The sequence below is a fragment of the Lutra lutra genome, chromosome 1, assembly GCF_902655055.1.
Source record: "Lutra lutra chromosome 1, mLutLut1.2, whole genome shotgun sequence".
NCBI lineage: Eukaryota > Metazoa > Chordata > Mammalia > Carnivora > Mustelidae > Lutra > Lutra lutra.
In genome coordinates, this window is record NC_062278.1 from 96,683,209 (window position 1) to 96,707,793 (window position 24,585).

A 24,585-nucleotide genomic window follows, 5' to 3' on the forward strand; every position below is an offset into this window, starting at 1 on the left:
AGGAGCCATGATCATATCTAGCACCTGGATTTTGGTTCCTAAATGTCATTTTCCACTAGAAGAATCTGGGTTTCTTGGTTGATTCTAGGGCTAGTGCAGGGAATATACAGTCTGAGTGTGGAACTCTTCTTGTGCTTCTAAGAAAAAAGCCTTATATGGGAACATATCAAAAGCACAGAGAAGCCAACTTATAAAGGTGCTCACTGGCCAAACCTGTGCAAGCTAGGCATTACACTTACACTCACTGAATAAAATAAGAATCCATGAGTCCATACCAATTCAAATACATAAATACGCCAATGGGGAAGAAGAAGGGAAACTTTCCTTACAGTAGAATTCCAAATAAGAAATTGAGAAGAAAGTAGTAAATATAGGAGAAATGATGAGATTTTAAAAATCAGCATTTGGCAACTATCATAGTAGTAATACTGGAATCATAGTAGCAATAATTGATTCAGGTAAGAATCATGAACGTATTCTAAAACCAGCGGGTGAATGTTTGATGAAAAATAGGATATTTATATAGACTGAAAGTATTTTCCTTCAAAATATTATTACAAAAGGAGAATTGGTAATTTTGGGGGGGTGCGGGGACCTGGCAGATACCACATTCACTAAATGATCAGAGTTACAATCAGTAATGCAGCCAATCAGTCTCATGTTTCTCCTGATACGATGCACAAAGAAGAACCTATCAGTTCTGTGATATTCCTAGTCAAAATGCCTGAATCTACTCATGAGGAAACAATAGATAAAGCCAAACTGAAGACTATTTTACAAAATAACTAGTGTGTCCTCTTCAAATATATCAAGATCACAAAAGTACCCCCCCCCATTTTAAAAAAAGATTGAGGGATTATTATTAAAGGAAAATAAAGACGCATGACAACCAAATTGTAACACGTGACTGCTGAGTGTCTCCTGGACAAGGAAGAAATATTTCCCCCCTTTTGCCATAAAGGACATTAGTAAGACAACTGGAAAAATTTCAATAAGGTCTACAAACAAGATAATATTATTATAACAATGCTAACTTCATCAATTTTGACTATTGAACTATAGCTGCTTTTTAAAATGTCTTGCTTTTTCCAGAAACACACACTCAAGTATTTACAGATAAATGGGCATTGTGTGACTTATTCCCAAACGGTTCATATGGGAAAAACCCACCTATCTGTCTATGTATCTATTCTAAGAATGATAAAGTAAAGAAGGTAAAAGGTTAACATTTGGGAAATCAGGTGAAGAGTGTATGGCAGTTCTAGAATCCCTTCTATAAGTCTGAAATTATTATTAAATTTAAAAAGATTTATTTATTTGAGAGAAAGCATGAGAGAGAGCATGAGTGCCAAGAGCTGGGGCAGAGGGCAGAGGGAAAGAATCTTATGCAGATCCCTACTGAGTGTGGAGTCCAAGACAGGGCTTGATCCCACGTCCCTGAGATCATGACCTGAACTGAAAGTAAGAGCCAGACACTGAACTGACCGAGCCATCCAGACGTCCCAAATCTGAAAGTATTTTAAAACAATTTTTAAAAAAGATTAGTGATGCTGACTAGCTAAGCACCCTGAAGGTTTAAAAGACATGTAATAATCTGTAATTTTCTAGGGCACAGATCTGTGCCATTCCATAGTACGGAGAATATCAACAACATATCCACTAGCTGGACAGCTTGACAGTCCACATCCGTACCTACTTCCCATCCATCCTCGCCTTTGAAATAACTCCTATGAAGTGATTAAAAAGAAAAACAACTTTCTTTGTGAAAAATGCCCCTCACAAAAGAAAACTAAAGGTTAGTAACAATAAGATCTGGGTCCTAGCCAGAAAGTGGACATTTTGGATAAAGGCATAGCCTGTCAAGTGCAGTGGGGGTACCCATCCAAGATGTGAATGCTTCCACCAGAAAAGCAGAAAAAGCAAAGTGAGAAGCTATTTTGGCCAGTACCGTATTCTGTGAAGAAAAGTGGCTCAACAGGTAATAGATACAAAGTTGGCAATGTTAACTTGATGTGTGAGGATATACTGAGGAAACCAGTGCCTTCTGAAGAACAGAGGAGAATGCCAGGAGCATGCAGAAGCAGTGATATAAAGCCATTACTGGAAAAGCATCAGGAGGTTTCCCAGTTATATGTCATGGAGGTATCTGAGAACCTGAAAGTGTATATAGGCTCCTAAGACATATCTGTCAGGAACATGGTGCACATATACCCCAAAAGATGGGAATTTAGTACAACAGACTCTTGATATTTACAAGGATATTTAGTGAAAAGACTTCAAGAGTTGTTACGGATTTTGTTACTTAAAAAGTTGTAGCACTTTGTATAGGTACATTTCTACATTCTGACTGAAAACCTCTAGACCTTGTGCTAAATTATACTCAATTGGCTGCTGAAGTACCGTAATTCACAAAAATTATAAAAATGAGAGAGAAATACTTTAAACACTAAATCCCTAAAGATTGGTGTATAGGGGCACCTGGGTGGCTCAGTGGGTTAAAGCCTCTGCCTTCGGCTCGGGTCATGATCCCAGGGTCCTGGGATCGAGCCCCACATCGGGCTCTCTGCTCAGCAGGGAGCCTGCTTCCTCCTCTCTCTCTCTCTCTCTCTCTGCCTGCCTCTCTGCCTACTTGTGATCTCTGTCTGTCAAATAAATAAATAAAATTTAAAAAAAAAGATTGGTGTATATATCATTGCAGTCCACTAATAGCTGCTGGTTTTCTTTTCAGGAATTTCAGCATATTCATAGCAGAAGTTCTGTTATTTCTACAGAATTGAAATAGTAGAGAACTACAGTTCTCTGTCCCATTAGGGATTAGCTATTTCATGTATTTAAAACCCACTACACATTTACAAAAACAAAACCAACAATATAACACTGTACCTCAGAAAGGGGCATTATATAATTAATCTGTTCTTTATGTTTAGAGTATGAACATTTTTCCCACTGAGATGCCTGATTTTTGACTTGTTCCCAGGGTGCTTGGAAATCTTTTCATAAGAGGGCTTAACATTGAAATTACTTCTTGTGTTAAAATCCAATTTTTCCCCTGAATAGGCAAAGACAGGCAAAGGGTCCAGAGCCAAAGGAATGCTTTATAATAAGCTCGGGCATTTTTATGGTTGAGAAACTAAATAATAGGCTTGTTCTGAGTTTTTGTTCTCCTAGAGCCTCACCTTTGCATTTTTGCTAGTCACTGTCACCACTGAATGGCTTTCCTGATTTTGTTTTTGTCAGTAGTTCTTTTGGAGACTTATTCATTATCATCTTCATTTTAAACCATTAGAAATAGAGACAGTAATAATGCTCTGGTAAATCTTCTCTGTCCTAGATGCAATTAGATACAACTTCTGAAAGTATTTATTATGGGTGATATACATATCTCATGTTTAAAGTTGTTTCTAGAGAGTTGACTGAGCAGCCCATTAGTGAAAAATTATTAAACATTCAACCACAGACACACACACATGCACAGTATATATTTTAAATTATTATGTACTTAAAGCTTAGTTATTTGGAAAGCTTCCAAATCATTTGTAAATCTATATACCAGAAAATTCACCCCTTTAAAATGTACAATTCAGTGAGGATTTTTTTTGTTTGTTTGTTTTTTTAGTACATTCACAAAGCTGTGCGTTCATCACCACTACCTAATTTTAAGACATTGGTATTACATCAAAAAGAAATGCCATACCCATTAGGAGTCACTCCCCACTCTATCCAGACCCTAGCAGTGACTAATTTACTGTCCTGACTCTACCGATTTACCTACTAAAAACATTTCATAAAAATGGAATTATATGTGACCTTTTATATCTGGTTTCTTTTTATTTACCATGATATTTGCAAGCTTCATCCATGTTGTAGCATGTAACAGTACATTCCTTTTTATATGTAAGTAATATTCCATTGTACGGATATAAACATTGTGTTTCTACATTCATCAGGTAATGGATACCTGGGTTGTTTCAAGTTTTCACTATTATGAATAATGCTGTTGTAAACATTCATGTGCAAGTTTTTGTGTGAACATATGTTTTCAGTTTTTTTCAGTATATACTATGGAGCAGAACTGCTGGGTTACATGGTGACTCTATGTTTAATTTATAGGAAACCACCAACTGCTTTCCAGAGAGCCTGTACTATTTTTTTAAAGTTTTCATTTAAATTCCAGTTAGTTAACATATAGTGTAATATTAGTTTCAGGTGTATAATATAGTGATTCGACACTTCCATACAACACTATGCTCATCACAAGTGCCATCCTTAATCCCCATAACCTATCTCCCCCATTCTCCATTCACCTCTCCTCTGGTAACCATCAGTTAGCTCTCTACAGTTAAGAGTTTGTTTCTTGGTTTGACTCTCTTTTTTCCTTTTGCTCATTGGTTTTGTTTCTTAAATTCCACATGAGTGAAATCATATGGTATTTGTCTTTCTATGAGTTATTCTACTTAGCATTATACTCTCTAGGTCCATTCATGTCACTGCAAATGGCAAGGTTTCATTATTTTTTATGGCTTAGTAATATTCCTGTGTGTGTGTATGTGTGTGTGTACACATACCACATTTTCTTTATCCATTCATCAGCTGATGGACAGTTGAGCTCTTTCCATAATTTGGCTATTGTAGATAATGCTGCTATAAACATTAGGGTGCATGTATCCCTTTAAATTAGTATTCTTGTATTCTTTGGGTAAATACCTAAGTAATGCAATTGCTGGATCATAGGGTAGTTCTATTTTTAGCTTTCCAAAGAACCTCCATACTCCTTTCTAGATTGGCTGCATTGGTTTGCATTCTCCAACAGTGCAAGAGGGTTCCCCTTTTTCTACATCCTCACCAACATCTGTTGTTTCTTGTGTTGTGGTGTGATGTGGTATCTCATAGTTTTGACTTATATTTATATTACTAGATTCAGTTTAGTAATATTTCACTGAGGTAGTTTGTGTCTGTATCCATAAGAGATATTGGCCTGTAGCTTTCTTCTCTTATAATGACTTCAGATTTGATACTAAGGTAATACTGGTCTCAAAGGATGGGCTGGAAGTATTTCCTTCTCCCTTTTTGTGAGGAAAAGGTTTATGAGTAATTGGTGCTCTTTTGTGGATGGTAGAATTCACCCACAAAGCCATCTGAGTCTGGGCTTTTCTTTGTAGGAAGACTCTCGATTACTCTATTTCTGTGCTTATTATAAGTCTATTCAAAGTTTCAGTTTCCTCTAGAGTCAATTTTGATAGTTTATGTCTTTTTAGGAATTTGTCCATCTTATCTAGGTTAACTAATTTGTTGACACATAACTCTATGTAGTGTTCTTTTATCCTCCCTTTTTTTTGTAATTTGAATTTTCTCTGTTTTTGTACTTGGTCAGTATAGCTAAAGATTTGTCAGTTTTGTCAATCTTTTCAAAAAATCAGTGTTTGTTTTCATAATTTTATTGTTCTTCCATTCTCTCATTTATCTCCCCTCTGATCTGTATTATTTCCTTCATTCTGCTATCTTTGAGTTTAATTTGTTCTTCTTTTTCCAGTTTCTTAAGGTATAGGGTTTGGTTATTGATTTGAGATCTTTCTTCTTTCTTAATTTTTTAAAAAGAAAGACTTTAGTTATTTATTTGACACACAGAGAGAGAGAACAAGCAGGCAGAGCTACAGGCAGAGGGAGAAGCAGGCTCCCTGCTGAGCAAGGAGCCTGACATGGGACTCGATCCCAGGACCCTGGGATTACGACCTGAGCCAAAGGCAGATGCATAACTGAGTAAGCCACCCAGGAGCCCCTGCTTTCACTATATTTTAAAAGTAATTTCATTAGCGGTTTTCCTGGGTATTACAATCTAGTTTGGATTACCATCATAGCTCCATTCCCTTCCCCTTCTCTTATGCTATTAACATCATACAAATTAGATCTTTAAAAATTATATACCCATCAACACAGATTTAATTTTACTGCTCTGGTTAGCTGTCTTTTAATTTTGATTGGAGGAAAAAAATTTAGAAAAAGAAAATATATCTATACTGTCTTTTTAATTTACCTAAGTAGTTGTCATTGTGCTTTTTGTTTCTCTGTGAAGATTCCGGTTTCTTCCCAGTAACTTTTCATTTCTGCCTGAGAGCTCCCTTTAGCATTTCTTGTAGGGAAGGTCTGCTAGTGATAAATTCTCTGTTTTTGTTTATCTGAAAATGCCTTAATTTCTCCTTCATTTTTGAAGGATAGCTTTGCTGGACACAGAGTTCTTGGTTGATAGTCTTTTCTTCCAGCACTTTGAATATGTCATCACCGTACACTCAGAACTCCATGGTTTCTGATGAGAAATTGGCTATTAATCTTACAGAGGATGATGTGTGTTTGATTATTTGCTTCTTTTGCTGCTTTCAAGATTCTCTTTTTATCTTTGTCTTTGGATAGTCTGATTATGATGTAGTCTGGTATGGATTCCTGTATCTTTGTTGGATTTTGTTGAACATCTTGGATGTATAGATTCGTACTTCCCATTAATTTTGGGAAGTTTTCAGTCATTTTTAAAAAAGATTTTATTTATTTGAGAGAGAGGGAGAGAGGAGTAAGAGAGAGAATGAGTGTGGGAAAGGGCAGAGGGGGAGGAAGAGGGAGAGAGAACCTCCAGTAGATTCCCAGCTGAGCATGGGAGTTGCTGCAGGGCTCGATCTCATGACCTTGAGATCATGACCAGAGCCAAGACCAAGTTGGATGCTTAACCGACTGATCCACCCAGGTGCCCCTCAGTCATTATTTCTTTAAATATCCTATTTACACTTTTCTCTCCTTTCTTGTTAGGACTCCCATTATGTATATGTTGCTATGTTCGATGGTGTTTCACAGGTTTCCAAAGCTCTGTTCATTTGTCTTCTTTTTTTCCTATCTGTTCCTCAGGCTATATAATTTCAATTGCTCTGTCTTCAGGTTTGTTGATTTTTCTGCCTACTTCAGTCTACCACTAAACTCCTCTATTATACATTTTATTTCAGTTATTACACCTTTCAACTCCAGAATTTATAATTGGCTCCTTCCCCCCAAAAAAGAAATTTTATAGAAACATTTTAATAAAAAAAATTCTATTTTTTTAACATTTTCTATTTGGAAAGAAATTGTTTCTTTGTTCTCTTTAGTTTTTTAGCTGTTACTTCCTTTAGTTCTTTGAACATAGTTAAACTGTACTATATTCACACAGTTACAGTAGGTCTTTTAAAGTCATTTAAACTGTCAGGTCACATTACGACACTTCCCTGAGAACTTCCAGAGGATGGGAGCTTCAAACCCATGGCTCCTCTGAGAGCTGATAGGCTGCTGGTTTTCACAGTGATGAAGAGATTGATTTTCAAGGCTACTGTAGAACTGAGGAGAGGGTAAGGGGAATATGGCAAATTAAAATGCCACAAAGATTTTGCCATCCTTCTTCTTTTTTTTTTTTTTTTTTTTAACAAACATTCCTCAGAGTGTTATAAGCCTTTGGTTAACTCCCAGAGTTCTAAAAAAGTTGATTTTAACCATCTCTGTCAGTGTTTTTGTTGCTTTTATGTGAAGAAGTGGATTTTTGGATATCTTTACTATGCCTTCCTACTGATGTTCCAATTCTTTATTTTTAAGTGAAAAAATATACATACATGGAAGGACTAATATTCTCTCCCACACTCTTTTTTAAAAAAAGATTTATTTATTTGAAAGAGAGTGTGAGAAGGGGGAGGCAGGAGGAGAAGGAGAGGGAGAATCCTCAAGCAGACTCCCACTGAGCATGGAGTATGATGTGGGGCTCAATTCCAGGACACCAAGATTGCGATCTGAGCTGAAATCAACAGTTGGATGCTTAACTGACTGAGCCACCCAGATACCCCTCTCCCCACATTCTGATACATCATGATCTCTTGCCTACGACCAGTCTCCCTCTATTTTGCTTACCAACAGTAGGTGAATCTTTGCATAAAGCACCATATTAATAGGTTCACTCCAGGGAACAGAGACTTCTACCAATCTTATCTTGTCTTTTTCAGGATAAAATCTAGTTCTTTTTTAATATGGCCCTCCAAGTCTGCATAATCCATATCTAGTCTGAACTGGAAGTCAGACAAGTTGGGTTCTAATCCCATCTTACTGCTTGTGGAACGTTCTGTACCTAATGTACAAAGTATAGAACATTATCAAGAACCTACTATGTGCTGAACTTAGTATCGGGAGATATAGATAAGTAAACCCATAGTTATAATATCTGGTAGGTGGGAACTATGTAGAAGGTGAATTAAGAAGATATCTGAGGGGTAACTGGGTGGTTCAGTTGGTTGAGCATCTGACTTTGGGTCACATCATGATCCCAGAACCCTGGGATCAAGTCCCACATAGGACTCCCTGCTCAAAAGGGCATCTGCTTCTCCCTCTCCCTCTGCCCCTCCTCCCATTCATGCTTGCACTCTCTTTTTCTCTATCTCAAATAAATAAATAAAATCTTAAAAAAAAGATAACTGAGAAAGAGCCTTTGAAAATATGAAGAACTACAGAAGTGAAAGGTATTACTGTGAGCTTCTTTCTGATTTATTTACCTCTAAGTATAATGCCGTCAAAGATTTAGTCTAAAATAAACGAAATAAATAAATAAAATCAGTTTTCTTCCCTAAATATAAGACAGTACTGTGACAATGTTGGGACTTCTGCATAACTGACAAGTGTGAAGACCTGCTGGCCTTGCATCATTTGTGCCCTCAGCTTTAAAGCAGAAATGACACCTGTCCTGCTTACTTCCCAGGGCTGTGGTGAAGGACCGCAGTAGAAGACACATGGGGGGTCCTTGTGAAGTTCCTTACAAATCTCATTTGTTATCAGAATAATTAGTATAAATAAATAAAAAAATAATAAAAATACCCTTATTTTTTATAACCTACACATCTGAAGTTGTGGCATCTTCATCTGAACTTTGCTTTGGGCAATATAATAAGTAACTTGTCTCAGTTAAACACTTCGTGGCCTACCTTTTGTGAATGGGGTGTCACAATCACACTGTGAAAACATCAGTGATTAGGGATATGGCACCAAAAACGACCATGGGGGAAAATAAAAGCTGTTACTTACGCTTTGCTTTTAGCTGGCCAAGGATGGAATTTTCTCCTCTGCACATGGTCCTGAACACATGTAAAGGAAAGAAATGATTATGGAGGCTTCAAAGGAACCCATCTCAACTGCAGTATCTGTGAAGCATCATCCTACCCCCAGTAAAAACAGAGCAAGCGCTTTTATGAGAAGTTGCTACATGGATTTTTAAGAAGCTAAAAAAAAAAGCCCACCTGGATATCACTTTTGTAATATTACTGATGGGACAAGATAGTTGTTTTGAGGTAGGGAAATGGAAAAGTCATAAAATCGATGTTAGATTTCAGAAAGAGGTGCTATTTTAAAAAGATGGGCTATTGGGGCGCCTGGGTGGCTCAGTGGGTTGAGCCGCTGCCTTCGGCTCGGGTCATGATCTCGGGGTCCTGGAATCGAGTCCCGCATCGGGCTCTCTGCTCAGCAGGGAGCCTGCTTCCTCCTCTCTCTCTCTGCCTGCCTCTCTGCCTACTTGTGATTTCTCTCTGTCAAATAAATAAATAAAAATAAAAAAAATAAAAAAAATAAAAAAATAAAAAGATGGGCTATGAATGAAATTTCCCTCTTAGAAAATTCAGTGACAGCAAAGATAAATTTAGAATACCTCAACAGGTGAGAGCACTTACAGACTCACGTTTCTTTCAGAGGTGTTTAAAAGGGCAAACACTTAGCAGAATAATTGCAGAGCTAAACTCTATACCAAGGCAAATGCCTTGAAAAGTGAAAAACAGAGTTTCAAATAACTAGCTCTGCTAATGATTTTGTTTCTCAACCACTCTGATAATAGTCAATGAATTATAAAGACTGACAAAACAAAAAAAAAAATTCTGTGCTCCATCTGCTTGCTCTGTAAAAAGTAATTAAAAATACAGTTTCACTTGGGAAATACTGATATTCTTAAAGATGATGCCAGCAAATAGAGATGTTTTTGCATAATAAAAGGTTAGAATTTTAGTTGCTGAACAAAAGCCAAGCATGTTATTTCACTCAGCTGGTTCAAACCCAAGAAAATAGTCATCGAAAATAATTACAATTGACAATATTCCAAAAATAATATTAGAATGGCAAATGAAGTGGATAAAATCCAATTAAACATTATGTCAGTGCCTTAAATACATGAAAAGCTTTGTTTGTCTTGTTATAAATCAGATAATATTAGAAGTGGGCAAATCTTCAATCAAAGCATATAGACCAAAGCATAAAGTTTTCTCATACTGTAACCAGGCAAAATTACCCAAGAAAAAACTTAAAAAAAAAATCTTTACTTGAGATCCTGACAAACAGGCATACCTCAAAAAGTAAAAAAATGAGAGGATTAAAAAAGAAAAGACCACCATATCTGCTTTACACACTGGGAGTTCTGTGTAAGGGCTCCTTAGTCCCTCCTTAGTCCCTCCCCAACAAAAAGATTTGGTTAGAAAGGTGGGAATCTACAGATGGTTCTGAAAGATAAGGGACAGTAAAAGAAAATATCCAGGTTCTTGTCCTTGCTTTGACTTAGAACAAGTATGATTCTGAGCAGAGCTCTTTGGCATCTCAGGTCACAGTGCTTGTTACTGGGAGCTGGGATTCATGCCCAAACCTGTCCACTTACCTCTTCACTGCCATTCTCTTTCCCAGCTAAGGGACCCAGAGAGAATGTTAGGGAGCCATCACTGTCTACACACCACCTCTCTACGTCTGCTCACCAGACATACCTCCCAACCCCCCTCCTAATGCTCTACTGGCCAAGTCTGAAGCTTCACAGGCTTTTTGTGAGTGAATATGGCAATTCTGCTTTTTAGAATATTGAGAACAGGATTTCATACTTTCCTTTAAATTTTACAAAGCTGTGGCAGAGAAAGCAGAATTAAAATCCCAGGAGCTAGGAAAGAACCTTCATACTTCATTTACTGGCAAAGGTCATCATTACCAACCTTGCTGAAAACCTTGCTACCTAAAGAATCATAAACAAACACATAGAAAATCATACTACTTTAAGCATTTAATTTTTTTCTTCAAAGACTATGGAAAGCTCAATAACTATGTGGTGGCTTCAAGATACTTTCTGAACCAATATTACATATATTATTATGTGTATATGTCTGTGTGTGGAGATACATATATATATATAGTCCTTGTCTCCCTTTATAAGATATATGTATATGCATGCCTTGTGGATAGGCAATGAATATAAAAGATTTATATTTCAGTTCTTTTTATATTTGCCATGTGTTCTAGGCCCGCCATTTACAATTTTAGGCTCTATTTGAATTTTATCAACTAGTAAACAGGCCAAGATCCAAAAGTAAAAGAAAGCGTTCATCTGTTCACCACTCCCTGAATAGATGTGGAGAAACATTTCCATTCGTTTCACCAGCTTACGTGCGTGACTGATACAAAGCTGAGAAGAGCCTACTTTAGAGCTCTGGCACCTGTAGTTGAAGTGCATGATTGCCTGCAGGGCGTTTCCTCCTCCCGTGGAGATGTCGCCTTCAAATCCTGGCAGCAGCGGTATCACCACATACACCCGGTATCTCTGGCTTTCCCTACAAAAGTCAGATGCAGAGCCATTCACCAAAAAAAAAAAAATGACAGGCAGATCACGTGGTTTCAGAGATTGAGTTAATGGCTTCCTATAATAGATTCTATCCCATTTCAGGGCTTGGACGGTGCTGCTGGATTGGAGGCCAGAAGCTGCTATCCAGGTAACACTTCATAACAACCTAAAAGAAATAAGCTGAACTTGGCAGTAGAATGGGGAACCCTGCTCACTATCTCTCTGCAGCATAATTCTCCCGAGGACAGAATCCACTGTAAACAACCCATGCTTGGATCCCATGGAAGGTGGGGTGGGGGGTTATAACAAAGTTTTGAAAAAGATGTCATGGTAATAGTTTTATATCTAACACGCTGTATCCACGAGTGCCTTGCTCAAAGCCCAGCAGTTAACAGTCATTCAGTTAATGATTGTTGAGTCAGTGAGTTCCCACAGCCTAGATCTCAGGGGCAGAAGACATGCTGGTCCCAGTACACTTTCCAATGCAGAAATCATCATTGCTTAGAAATTGCGATTCGGCTCTGAAAACTGGTTCTGCTACAAAAGAATTTCGTATCTGGGCCCTTCAAAAATTCTGAGTGACTGATGATTTTTTTAAATCCTCTACACATGAAACCCAACATTTCTTGGCCCCCTATTCCAGTGGATTGAAGACAGCCTTTGAAAGAAAAGCCTTTGAGTAGTTTTTGTTAACTCAATGATGTAACAAATAGAAGAAGGTGGTGGGGCTACTTACTTTGCTCTCCATTCAGAAAGGTAAGCGTTTGGAGAATTATGTTCAAATGGGTATCACTATTGGGAGGCACAGCTGTTAAAGTCCCTGTCTTTTTTTATAAGCTACACAAGAGAGAGGGGAAAGCTGCGAATGACTGTGCTATCTATGTGGTCAAGAAATCTTGTCCATAGGTGGGAGCGATCCATGGTCACACAAAGATGCTGCTACTTAAACTCTTCTTATACTTAATTTCTAAGGGATCACTTTCTTCTAAAAAACTACCTTTCTCTTTCACATGAATATTACTCCTCCTCTCTGAGGGGTCAGATTTCATGAGAGTGTGTCCGAACACCAATGTCTGTATCAGGGCACGTGGCCAGTGAAGTTCAGGGAGGAAATGGCCAGCACCACGGGTATAGAGGCCCGTGAGCCTAACTGCCAGGCTAAGGAACAAGGCGCCTGAATTAGGTTGTTGCAATGGCATGAATTTATCACTAGATGGCAAACATAGTTTGAGTTGGAAAAATGAATTTAAAAAAAAAAACGTAAACTCTTCCAAGTTCTCTGCTTGATAAGGGTAAGAGGCTCACATCCTTAAATGGTAAACTAGACAGTGGGGAGAGAAGAACAGAAAGAATACCTAAGCTATTTCCCTGTTACCAGCATTTAAAAGCCCAAATGAGTTAAACAGACACTTAGAAATGGGCACCATCTGGCCTCAATTGCCCTTCTAGAATCGCCTTCCCGTAGGATCTTCCCAGACCCACAGCCCAGTGCCAGACTACTGCCCTTTGCTCAGTGGTGTCCCTACCCACCAAGGAAGGTTGGTCCTCTGCCCTCTGAGTCTAGAATGCCCCCTGCTGCTCACAGAATCCCACTTCCCCTTCCAGGGCGGCTGAAAGGCACCTTCCTCGGTCAAACCATCCTGAATCTTCCAGTTAAAGCTGGTTTGCTCCTGCCTCTATACTCCCGTGGCTCAGGGCAGGCAGGTCTAGTCAGCATTCTTTTTGCTTTACACAATAGTTAACACACAAATCTGCTGCCTAGGCTCCGGGGATAAGCCCTTCCGAAACCCAGGACATGTGTCCCCGTATCTTTCTACTTTGGGCAGTGCCCGATGGAGGATCCTTGTACACAGGATGCACGCAGTACTGTCTGCTTTGGGAGAATGGGGTCAGGTTGGAAGCAGGTTTGTTTCTGGGAAGCCACTGGTAGAGAAGAGATGAAGCTGCAAAAGTTAAAATTAAGTTTTTCTTTAAATTCCATGTTATTTGAATTTTTATTGTGGTACAGTGTAACACAAAATTGGCCATCTTAACCATTTTTAAGTGTACCGTTCAGTGGTATTAATTCCATTCATATATTTTGCAACCGTCATGATATCTACTTCTACAACGTTTTCATGAGCCTAAACAGAAACTCCTTGTTAGTTAAGCAAAAACACCTATATTTTCCCTCCCTCCAACCCCCGTAACCTCTCTACTTTGTGTCTCTGTGAATTCGCCATTCTAGATATTTCATCTAAGTGGAATCATACAGCATTTGTCCTTTTTGTGTATGACTTATTCCACTTAGAATAATGTCCTCAAGGTTCATCCATGTATCAGAAATTCCTTCCCCCTTGTGGCTGAATACTGCATTGTAGGTGTAACCCCATGTTATTTTATCCAGTCATCTATTGACGGGCAGACAGGATGAGCCGGATGGATGAATTCAGAAATCCAGCTAGAGGCAGTATTCTGTACGGTAGACACAAGAATTATGTACGCCTTTTATCAAAGACTTAAGAGCCAAAAAGCTTTTCATCTCTCCAGGGGGAAAACTGTCTAGTTCTCTTCTGTGTCTAAATTTTCCAAAAGGTTGATTTGCATAATACAGTGGTGTGTGCAATGGATAAATGAAATGACCGTTGTTTCAGAAATTAAAATTCTCATTTTTTCCTCCCCCTGTGTGCCCCCCCCCCCACTGCTCCATGCTTGTAAACTCCCCTATTAGGTCAGCATCCTACTGATAAGAGGAAAAGGAAAATCCTAACAGATCTGTCCTAGTGATTTTACCTTTGTTCTAGAAGGCACTCCTTTCAGGGTTGTGGTATCCTTAGGTTAGCAAACCTTTTTCTCCTTTTCCCCACCAACTCCCAGTGTTGCCCACTATTCATTAACCTGTTTCTTTGGTATGGAACCCTGGCAGTTCTGCCCCCTCCCTAGGATCTGCCCCTGCATTGTAGCTTGCTTAACGGAGCACCTCCCCTTTTTCCAAAGGTCTACATTCTAGGGTGTGGGCCAAGTTCTTCTGTAAAGAGATGAACGTGATGCCAATAAAATGTAACAAGAACAAAAAATGTTTATTTTATCCAGTCATCTATTGACGGGCAGCTGGATCTGAATTCATCCATCCAGTCATCTATTGACAGTCTCCACCTTTTGGCTACTGTGAATCACGTTGCAGTGAACACTGGCGTATGGAACCTCTGTCCCTGTTTGCAGTTCTTCTGGGTGTTTACCCAGGAATGGCACTGCTGGCTCATAGGTTTATTATAGATTTAGCCTTTTGAGGAATCAGCAATTAACTTCTATTTCCTAGTGGGTCATCTATTGCTCAGAGTACAAAATTTAAGAAGTAGAAGATTATATGATGAAAACAAAATTCTCTCTTTCCTTTGTCCCCAGGCACTGTTTCTCCTCCCTGAGGGCAACTCCTATTACCTTCCATGTTCCTCCAGAAATAGTCTATGATTTTTAAAAATACATATATATACATATAGTATATATATAAGTGTATATATTTTATATATTAGATGTATTTAATATATGAAATATATGTTTATAATTGTATATATATATAATATTAACATATATATTTTTTCTTCTATGGAAATGTTAGAATACTATAAGCACTTTTACAAATGTTATTTTTATCTGTATGTCTGTACCTTGTCCATTTTCTAACAAAGTGATACAGAATTCCACATCTTTACCATACTATTTAAAGCAGTTCTCTATTGATGGGTGTTTACATTGTTTCTGATTTTTTACTATTTCAAAATACCTATTTTCTTATGGCTACTGACCCATGTAAGTCATTTCTTCACAACTATGAAACGTGAACAGCACTTTGGAGTGATACTGATGGTCTTAAACACCAAGTGTTTGTGATTCTGTTTGTAAAAGATGGTTCCCTTTTAACACTGTTTTAGAAGAGCAGAAATGACCCCCAAACAGAGGCCTCTTATGTAGGAAACAGGAAGAATGTCCTACGCAGATCTTCATCTTCAGATAAAATAGTCTTGCAAATTCAGTCTGTAGGAATCAGAATGTCCACGTTTTCTTGTTCTCGGGACTCTGTTTGCTCCATATTGAGGGCTTTGCCTTTTAACAATGCAGCAGTTGTTGAATTTCTTGAATGATGAAATTTTTAAACCGTCCGGCCAGTTAGCAGAAATGGCTTAGATTTCCACTGTTGTAGAAAAAGGGGCTCCTGAATCTCAAACCAGAAAATTGTGGCTGAGTTAAGCCAAGGAAGAGAAAAGTTGGGGGTTGGGGGTGCGGGTGATAGCCATTATTTTAGGGCAAGAACTGGAGCCCCTAGAGGGCAGAATTCTTCATGATTTTAAAAACAAGTTAAGAGCGAGTGGGCTCCAGGCCTTCATCTGCAGACAATCGCTTCATCCACTGCGGTTCAGAACAATTTTACAAAATTGCTTCCTCAGGCTTTTTGTTAAAGTTTTCTTTCAGACCTCACAAACTTACAGCAGTGCTGTGTCTCATATCGAAGAATTGGAACTCAATGTCCAATAAAGGGGGGCGGTTAATTAAACTATGTTACAGTCACTCAAAGAGTGAGCATTTTGCAGCCATGAAAATGACCACCACTTACTGGCAAAATGCTGCTGGTACTGTGTTAAAACGGCTCTGATGCAAAGTTACAATTACAAAACAGTTACAGATGTGGCAGGCTGATACTACGAAATATGCAATCACTTTCCTCCTTAAATGCATTCCCTTCCCTCACCCTCTGCCTAAAGATACGAAGCAGACACTGTTCCCAGGTGGCATGCTCCCAGAGGAACCTGGGCACAAGAGAGCAACTTCTTAGATCTGGGGAACTGGGTAGAGAGCCTCTGAACTGAGTCAAGAGTGTAAAGACGCTAAGAGAGAGACTCAGTGCAGGGATTCTGGTCTTCACTCTCAAGCAGAATTCCAGGGAGAACAGGACCGACCCCATCACCTTTCAATAGGATAGGATCTGAGTGTGAGACATAACCTTGCTTCCAAAGGAGCCCCCAAGAAAAGTCCAGCAGCCTACATGATGTGGCAACAACAGAGGAGAAGTGGAGGAAAGGCAGGCCTGACAGGAGAAGGGGGAGGCCCCCATGTCACAGTAAGCCTATGCCAGAACAGGCCCAAGAGAGATCAGCACGGAAGGCTGGAAGTCTTCGCAAAGATCCAGGGCCCCTTACCATCCATACCAAGGATGGGGTGTGTCGGGGAGGGGAAGAGAGGAGAGGCTGGGCTGTGCCTGACTGACAGCATACAGGGCAGAAATAGCAAACAGAGGGGCGCCTGGGTGGCTCAGTGGGTTAAAGCTTCTGCCTTCGGCTCGGGACATGATCCCAGGGTCCTGGGATGGAGCCCCGCATCGGGCTCTCTGCTCGGCGGGGAGCCTGCTTCCTCTCCCTCTGTCTGCCTCTCTGCCTACTTGTGATCTCTGTCTGTCAAATAAATAAATAAAATCTTTAAAAAAAAAAAAAAGAAAGAAAGAAATAGCAAACAGCAAGAAATGGCTGAATTTGGCCACATTTAAGTGTGGAAGTGACTAGACTAAATTTCCTTCTATTGTGTGGAAATGGGATTTGAAATAAAAACTTGGGCGAGCTATAGTAAAAGGAAATAAGAGACAACTCAACAGAAAAATATATGTATATTAATATGAACAAAAAAAAGGAAGTAAAAAGTGAGTTTTTAGGGTGATGAGAGTATGGGACCTTTAATATTTTCCTTTTTTGTTATTGCTGAAATGTTCCCTATATCTTTAAAAACAGCACTAATTCACCATGTAAATGGTCATGGCTTTCCTCTACACTATCCTCCTTGTTCTTCCCTCAGGAAAAACCTCTCCTCCTTCCCTCCCCTTCCCTCTTCATCATGAAGGGCTGTCAGGAGAAGTGGGGAGGCCTAGAGTGGGGTCTCAGGATCTGGACGAAGGCACCTGAGGAGCTTGCCCATGCTTCTCTAGTGAGGAGATGCTTTGTTTTTTGTGTTGTTGTTGTTGCTGGTTTTTTTTTTTGTTGTTTTTTGTTTTTTGTTTTTGAGAATTTGGGATTCACAGAGCATTGCTATAAACTCCAAGGGTGGATATAAATCCTATTATTGTAGATTTTGCAGCATGGAACACTGCCAGAACTAAGCAGAACTGTGCTTGGGGCAGAGTGTTCTTGTGGGGAGAGCTCTATACTGTAGTGGTATTGGTTCTTGAGAATTGGATCTGTAGCTTCTCAGTGGTTTGGGACATAACCCATTTTATTTTATGTTTGGCCAATCTTTAAAAGCACAGTATCCTTTTTCAGACTTCAGTTTTCCCAGCTGCAAAGGAGGGGGTTGTCTAAAACCATGGCTAGTCCTCCAGAAATGCTGGCCCTATTCAGCAGTGACTTTGCATATCGTCTGTGCCGCGTTCTAGATGACGGCATGATACATACTGGGGATGCACACTTGTGTCATTTTTCTGTGGGTTATCTTTTGGAGACACAAGCTCTTAAATGTAAGGATGCTGAAGGTTAGCCCAACGCATTGAAAACTTCATTCTCGGCTTGATAAGCTATGTCAAGCAAGTTCCCCTGTTGCCCCCACGTAAGATCCTACAAAATGATTGCTGGCCTCTGCCCTGTGCTACTCTTTCACCTCTCAATCTTCTGAGATTACCATTTCTCTAATTTTTGGAATCAAACAAAAGCCATTAAGTGATCTAAATCAAAGGTCCTCCTCCCGTAATCTCATGTCATCTCTGCCCCAGGGTAACCTCTTCTCAGGGTGTTTTACAGAGCTTGGAGGTTGGCCCACAAGAAAAAAAAAAAAAAATGAACCCAGCAATTGGCATGCTCAATCTACATGCTTTTTGTTCTATTATAACCGTAGTTTAACTTTCTTTAAGACAATCCTTCTGAAACACGCCCAGCATGTCCTTTCAGCGTGGTACACAAATTATAGGATATGGTAATAACAGGAGGCAGATTTTTCTGTAAGCCAAAGAACTTCTTACCTATCAAGCAATTACTTTAAAAAAATAAAATATTCATCTGATTTCTTCATTTTAAAATTAAAGTTATTTCTCATAGATTTCTGGGAGGCTTGCTATTAAAACATTTCTACTTCCCCTGAAATGAGGGCCACTTTGTAGCTGAGTGGTACAGGGCACAAGTTGAATTTCCTGAAGACGTGGTTTCAGTCTCAGTTCCACTCATCAATAGCTGTGTGACTCACGCCGGTTACCTAACCTCTCTGGGCTTCACGGTCTCATCTGTAGAATGGAAAAAATTGGGCATCCACTTCATAAGGTAGGTGTGGGAATGAAACGAGGTAGTGCGTGTTAAGCAGCTCGAATGTGGAAAGACTCAGAAACTACTTGGTAACATGATTATTCAGTTTACAACCACTGATTTCAATGAGAAAACCTATACAACATCAAAGAATAATAAAGGAAAATGAATGCCTCAAATTAAAACAAATTAAAGTGAAGCTGAATTCATTTAATGCTACAGAATATCTTCTATTTTACTTTACACTGGGGGTGGGATGTTTATTGAATCAATAAGAAGTCCAAGTACGGATTCCCAGGAGGAGGAGGAGGCAGCTACAGACTTCTGGTAGGACACCCCAGGACAGTGTTTTCATACTGTGTCTCTGCTTGTCACAGGAGGAACGAGCACCCGTGGTAGGAAACCGAAGTAAGTTTTGCTTATCCAGCAGTCGCTATTAATAATTTAAACCAAGGCACATTAAACATCTCTTTAACTAAAACACTTGTTTCTATCATAGATATTAATTCTGAAATAGTTGATTTGAGTATTGTGCTTCTTTATTCCTTTATCCCATTCCCACACCTACCTTACGAAGTGGATGCCCAATTTTTCCCATTCTACAGATGAGGCCGTGAAGCCCAGAGAGGTTAGGTAACCGGCGTGAGTCACACAGCTATTGATGAGTGGAACTGAGACTGAAACCACGTCTTCAGGAAATTCAACTTGTGCCCTGTACCACTCAGCTACAAAGTGGCCCTCATTTCAGGGGAAGTAGAAATGTTTTAATAGCAAGCCTCCCATAAATCTATGAGAAATAACTTTAATTTTAAAATGAAGAAATCAGATGTACGCTTTATTTTTTTTTAATTTATTCAAATTTACAGTGAGCCACCAGATTTCCAGAAGATGAATTTCCTGGAAATAACCTAATTATTTCTCACATGAACTGATGTGTTATGGTTTTAAAATGCTTTCACATTCATTCATGTGAGCTGGGTAGAACAGGTATGATTTTCTCTTTTAGCCTGAGAAAACAGAGTGTCAGAAAGATCAACTGATAGGTTGAAAGGTCACATGCCTGTAGGTAACAGAGTTGAAAAGAACCCGAGTTGCCAGACACCTGGTCCCCAAATAATTCCAGATACCCCATGCCACCCACTGCTGGGCAAACCGCAAGCACCGTCTGGCACTGTTCTACAGTTAGAGGGAGCAGGAAGAATTTGAGCAATTTTCAAAACTGTGCATTTTTCAATGTAGTTTAGTATTAAAATGTGGAGGCATTAAACCAATGGCCTATTTTCATTGCATGCGTCAACTCTCTTGATAAGCATGCAAAATGGGCTTTCTCACTTCCTGTTTACCAAAGCAGCAGAATTATGTGTGGCAGGTTTCCAGAAGCAGAACTGTTTCATACTCAGAAATTATTTATTCATGGCACACTATGTTTTAAAATTTCTACCTGGATCAGTTGCTTCTCTTTCGCTTGGCTTATGCAAACATGGTATAAACCAGATGATCTCTTCTCCCTGGTCTCCAGTCAGATTTGAGTTGTCAAAGACGGGCTTCCAGTGGCTTGAGAGCTGGTCTCAATTCCAGGACAGTTTTCCTTATTAGAGGAGACCTTCTGTTTTCTGCATAGATTGCCACAGCGACTCTTGGTTCGCCATAGGATGAACTCTGAGGCTCTAGGTCATGGAGCAGAGTGTGAAGTCTTTGCAAAAACCTGTTTCTGCAAAGCATTATGGCTGTTGAGAAGGAACCAGGAGGAAGTGAGGAAGGCAGAGAACTCACTTCAGGGAACTGGTGTTTCCTGGATTCCAGCACTGGCATAAAAATAAAGTCTCAGCCCAGTTGAGGGAGTTGACAATTAAAAGACTCTGATCTTTCCAGGGTGGGAGGGACCTGGACGACAGACTCTGTTCCTTGGTCAGGCCTGGCTGAATGCTGACTGTCATTTCCCTCCGTCTGCTTTGTGTAGATTCTATTCTTTTTCCAACAGCCAAAATTATACTTGTTGCTAGGCATGTGACATTGGTAGGGAAGCTCGGAGTCTCAGAAGAGTGGAGCACAGAAGAGTCAGTGAAGGAAGCAAGGGGGTGAACTTGGGCACGGCACTCGGTGGCCCTCAGTGAAAGGGGGGTGGGCAACATTGCCGGCCGGCTGCAGGATAAGCTCTTTACTCACCTCTCCCTTTCCTAAGAGCACAAGCTCACAGAATTGAAATTATCAAATGAAAACATATTTTACTGTTAAAATGAACACAGGAGGTGAACAATAATGTGGGGCTAAAGGGACAGGGGAAAAATGTAAAATATATTTCCAGGATACGTGTGTGTATCCATGAAAAATTTTATGTGTGATATACAGACCCTCTGAAATGTGACTGTCAAAGAAAGGGAGACGATGGAGAGATCAGAGCTAAACAACACAGTTCATTTGAAATTCAATGGACTCATTTCCCATTTTCTACAGAGTAGTCTTGAAATTGCATCTTTAATGTGCTCTCTGAACTTCCACGTGTGAGACACAGTCTGCAGCAGATGCTGGGGCTCCCGTGCTATCTCACCACAGATCCCTTTTCCTTTTAGAAGCAGCTCACGGGATCACTGGGAAATGTTCAATCAGAAAATATCTTAAAGTTCCTTCCAGCCCTGAAACAGTATGATTTCAGAAGTCCAGATTTTTAAAGACAAATTAGGATGCTAAGGAAAAAATGTTCTTTCAGACTTCCAAACCCTTTAAAAACAAGCGTTACAGGTACTTATTAATGGATATACTACAGGGAACTAATAACTTGGATGAGTGAAACTGAGATTCATCCTACTCTCCTTATTAGCTGATCACAGTCACCATATTCCTCATTCGCCGCTCAGCCCAGTGAGTTCATCTGTCTACTTATTGGATTTCTGCAACTCATTTCAATTTCATGAAAAAAAAAATACTTTTTTGTCAAATGGGCTTTACAGATAAAGTGGATACTCCTGCATCAATGAAATTCAAGAGCTGATAGATAATTTAATTTTGTAAATTAGACCGGCATGATGCAAGAAATCTTTGCGTGTATGTGTTATGTTTAACTGTAAACAAGACTGTTTTTAAGTCATCTTGGAAACAGATCCCATGCTCACTTTCTTGAAAGACGTATGTGAGAGGGCAAAAGATAGAGGTCACCTGGAAAAGCACAGATCATTATTAATACTTAGGACCACGCACGCTGTTCTCAGTGAGTACGGAGCAGTCTCGGCCATGCCCTGGAGTTACCGGTGGACCATTATGAAACACAAGTGCCTGGGCCCCACTCCAGGAAATTCTGACTCAGCAAGTCTGGATCAAGTCCAGCTCTCTGAATTTTTGTAAAAGTCCAATGGTGAGGGGCGCCTGGGTGGCTCATTTGGTTGAGCGTCTGACTCTTGATTTTGATTCGGGTCATGATCTCAGGGTCATGGGGTTGAGCTCTGAGTCAGGTTCTACACGGGGCATGGAGCCTGTTTAAGATTCTCCCTGCACCCTCTCTTTAAAATAATAAATCTTTAAAAAAAAAAAAAGTCCAGTGGTGATTTTGATGTGTAGTAAAGGGCAAGATCTACCGTATACCTTGCAGGATGTGGTGGGTAATGTGACGTGCTACCTAAGTGCCCTGACCATGGGCTCAACTGCTGCGTGTGTTGACTGCTGACCACTCACAGTGAAGTCCTTCTCTAGGAATTGCCCTCCTTGCCCTCACCCAAGGTCATGCTTATTTCCTCAAGTCAGCCTGTACCTGATGACTGGTTGGGGGAGGACAACAAAGGCCCAACCCACTTGCTCCAAACTGTGGCAACCCTGAAGGGGTCTTAAATCCTACCTGTCAATGAACTCAAGTCATGTGGTATGGGGAGAGGCACTGGTTGGAAGTCCAAAGGCTCGGGCTCAAAGCCATTTTTGCCTATTGCTGTTAGTGGCTTAGTCAAGTGACATCACCTCTCGAATCTAACATTTGTCTCCACAAATGGGGACAGCAACGATAATAACAGTAACAATCACAAGGACTACATGATACACTTTCAAGAATAGTTGTGAAGGTTCAGTAAGAGTCTCAAAACTACTGATCATAAAAAATACTGGTAGTTACTGTTGTAAAATGTTCTTAGTTCTAAAAATCCCCACTATTATGTGTAAAAAAAAAGATACTAAAGTGCCATGTGATGCTGGAAGTAAAATGATATTTCAATCCCCAAATGTGTATGTACTTAACATTCCCCACTGCATGTGTTCAAGGAATTTAAAAGGTAATGGTGGTGTTTATTTTGTTGCCTTTACACAGAGCCAAAAGCAGCCATGAAAAGAAGTAGTCTGGACGGAAGGACAATTTGGTGGAGAAAGAACAGCCTTTTCAACAAGTGGTGTTGGTACAACTGTATATCCCCATGTAAAGGAATGAAGTGGGGCCACTACCTCACACCATGTATGAAAAATAAGATGAATCAAAGACCTAAATGCAAGGACTCAAACTATAAAATTCTTAGGAGAAAAGAAGTGTAAATCTTTATCATCTTGGATTAGGCAGTGATTTTGTGGCTATGATACCAAAGCTTAAGCAATAAAAGAAAAAACAGATAAACTGGACTTTACCGAAATTAAAAACTTTTGTGTTTCAAAAGATACTATCAAGAAAGTATTAAAGAAAACACCCTGAATAGGAGAAAATATTTGTAAGTCATAACTCTGATATGATACTTGTATCCAAACTATATAAAGAGCTCTTACAACTCAACAATAAAAAGCCTAATTAAAAATGGGCAAGAAGGGGCACCTGGGTGGCTCGGTGGGTTAAAGCCTCTGCCTTCGGCTCAGGTCATGATCCCAGGGTCCTGGGATCGAGCCCTGCATCGGGCTCTCTGCTCGGCGGGGAGCCTGCTTCCTCCTCTCTCTCTCTCTCTCTGCCTGCCTCTCTGCCTACCTGTGATCTCTGTCTGTCAAATAAATAAATAAAATCTTAAAAAAAAAATAAGTAACTTTAAAAAAAAATGGGCAAGAAATGTGAATATATAGTTCTCCAGAGATAATACATGAAATGGCCAATAAACAAACAAGCAAAAATGCTTAACATCATTAGTTATGAGGGAAATTCAAGTCCAAACCACAATGAGATATCATTTCAAACCCATTAGGATGGCTATAATCCAAAAGAGATAATAGTAAGTATTCACAATGATACAAAGAAATTGGAGCCCTCATACATTAAAGGAATGTAAAATAGCATAGCTGTTTTTGAAAACCTTCTGGCAGCTTTTCAAAACGTTAAACATAGAATTACCATATAACCCTGCAATTCTACCTCTAGAGTAATAAAACTATGTCTGCATAAAAACTAACACAGAGTATTTATAGCAGCATCAATCATAATAGCCAAACATTGGAAATATCCCAAACATCTACCAACTGATGAATGGGTTAGGAGAATATAGTATACCCAGGAAATGGAATATTACCTGGCAATAAATATAAATGAAATACTGTTAACATCCTATAACAGAGGTGAGTCTTAGAAACTTTCATTAAGTGAAAGAAGTCAGTCACAAAAGACCACATATTGTATGATTCCATTTATATTAAATGCCCAGACTAGGCAAATCTATAGGGAAAGAAAGTAGATTTGTGGTTGCAAGAGGATAAAGTAAGGAGAAGTAGATAGTGACTGTTAATAGACACAGGGTTTCTTTCTAGGGTGATGAAAATGTTCTAAAACTG

General features: G+C 39.4%; 1 protein-coding gene and 1 long non-coding RNA gene across 8 annotated transcripts in view; one reads left to right on the top strand and one right to left on the bottom strand.

Moving 5' to 3' along the window:
- PLD1 (phospholipase D1) overlaps positions 1 to 24,585 on the bottom strand; it is a 196,042-nt gene that overhangs the window by 19,542 nt on the left and 151,915 nt on the right. For all 7 annotated transcript variants that reach the window (XM_047730574.1, XM_047730575.1, XM_047730562.1 and 4 more), the window contains 2 exons: positions 11,499 to 11,612; positions 9,073 to 9,122 (listed from right to left, as the gene is read on the bottom strand). In XM_047730574.1, coding sequence (XP_047586530.1) covers positions 9,073 to 9,122; positions 11,499 to 11,612 — 164 coding nt within the window. The remainder of the gene's footprint in view (positions 1 to 9,072; positions 9,123 to 11,498; positions 11,613 to 24,585) is intronic.
- On the top strand, positions 17,388 to 23,362 carry LOC125100419 (uncharacterized). Its single transcript, XR_007127550.1, has 2 exons — positions 17,388 to 17,572; positions 23,159 to 23,362. It is a non-coding gene; the product is annotated as an uncharacterized LOC125100419 (long non-coding RNA).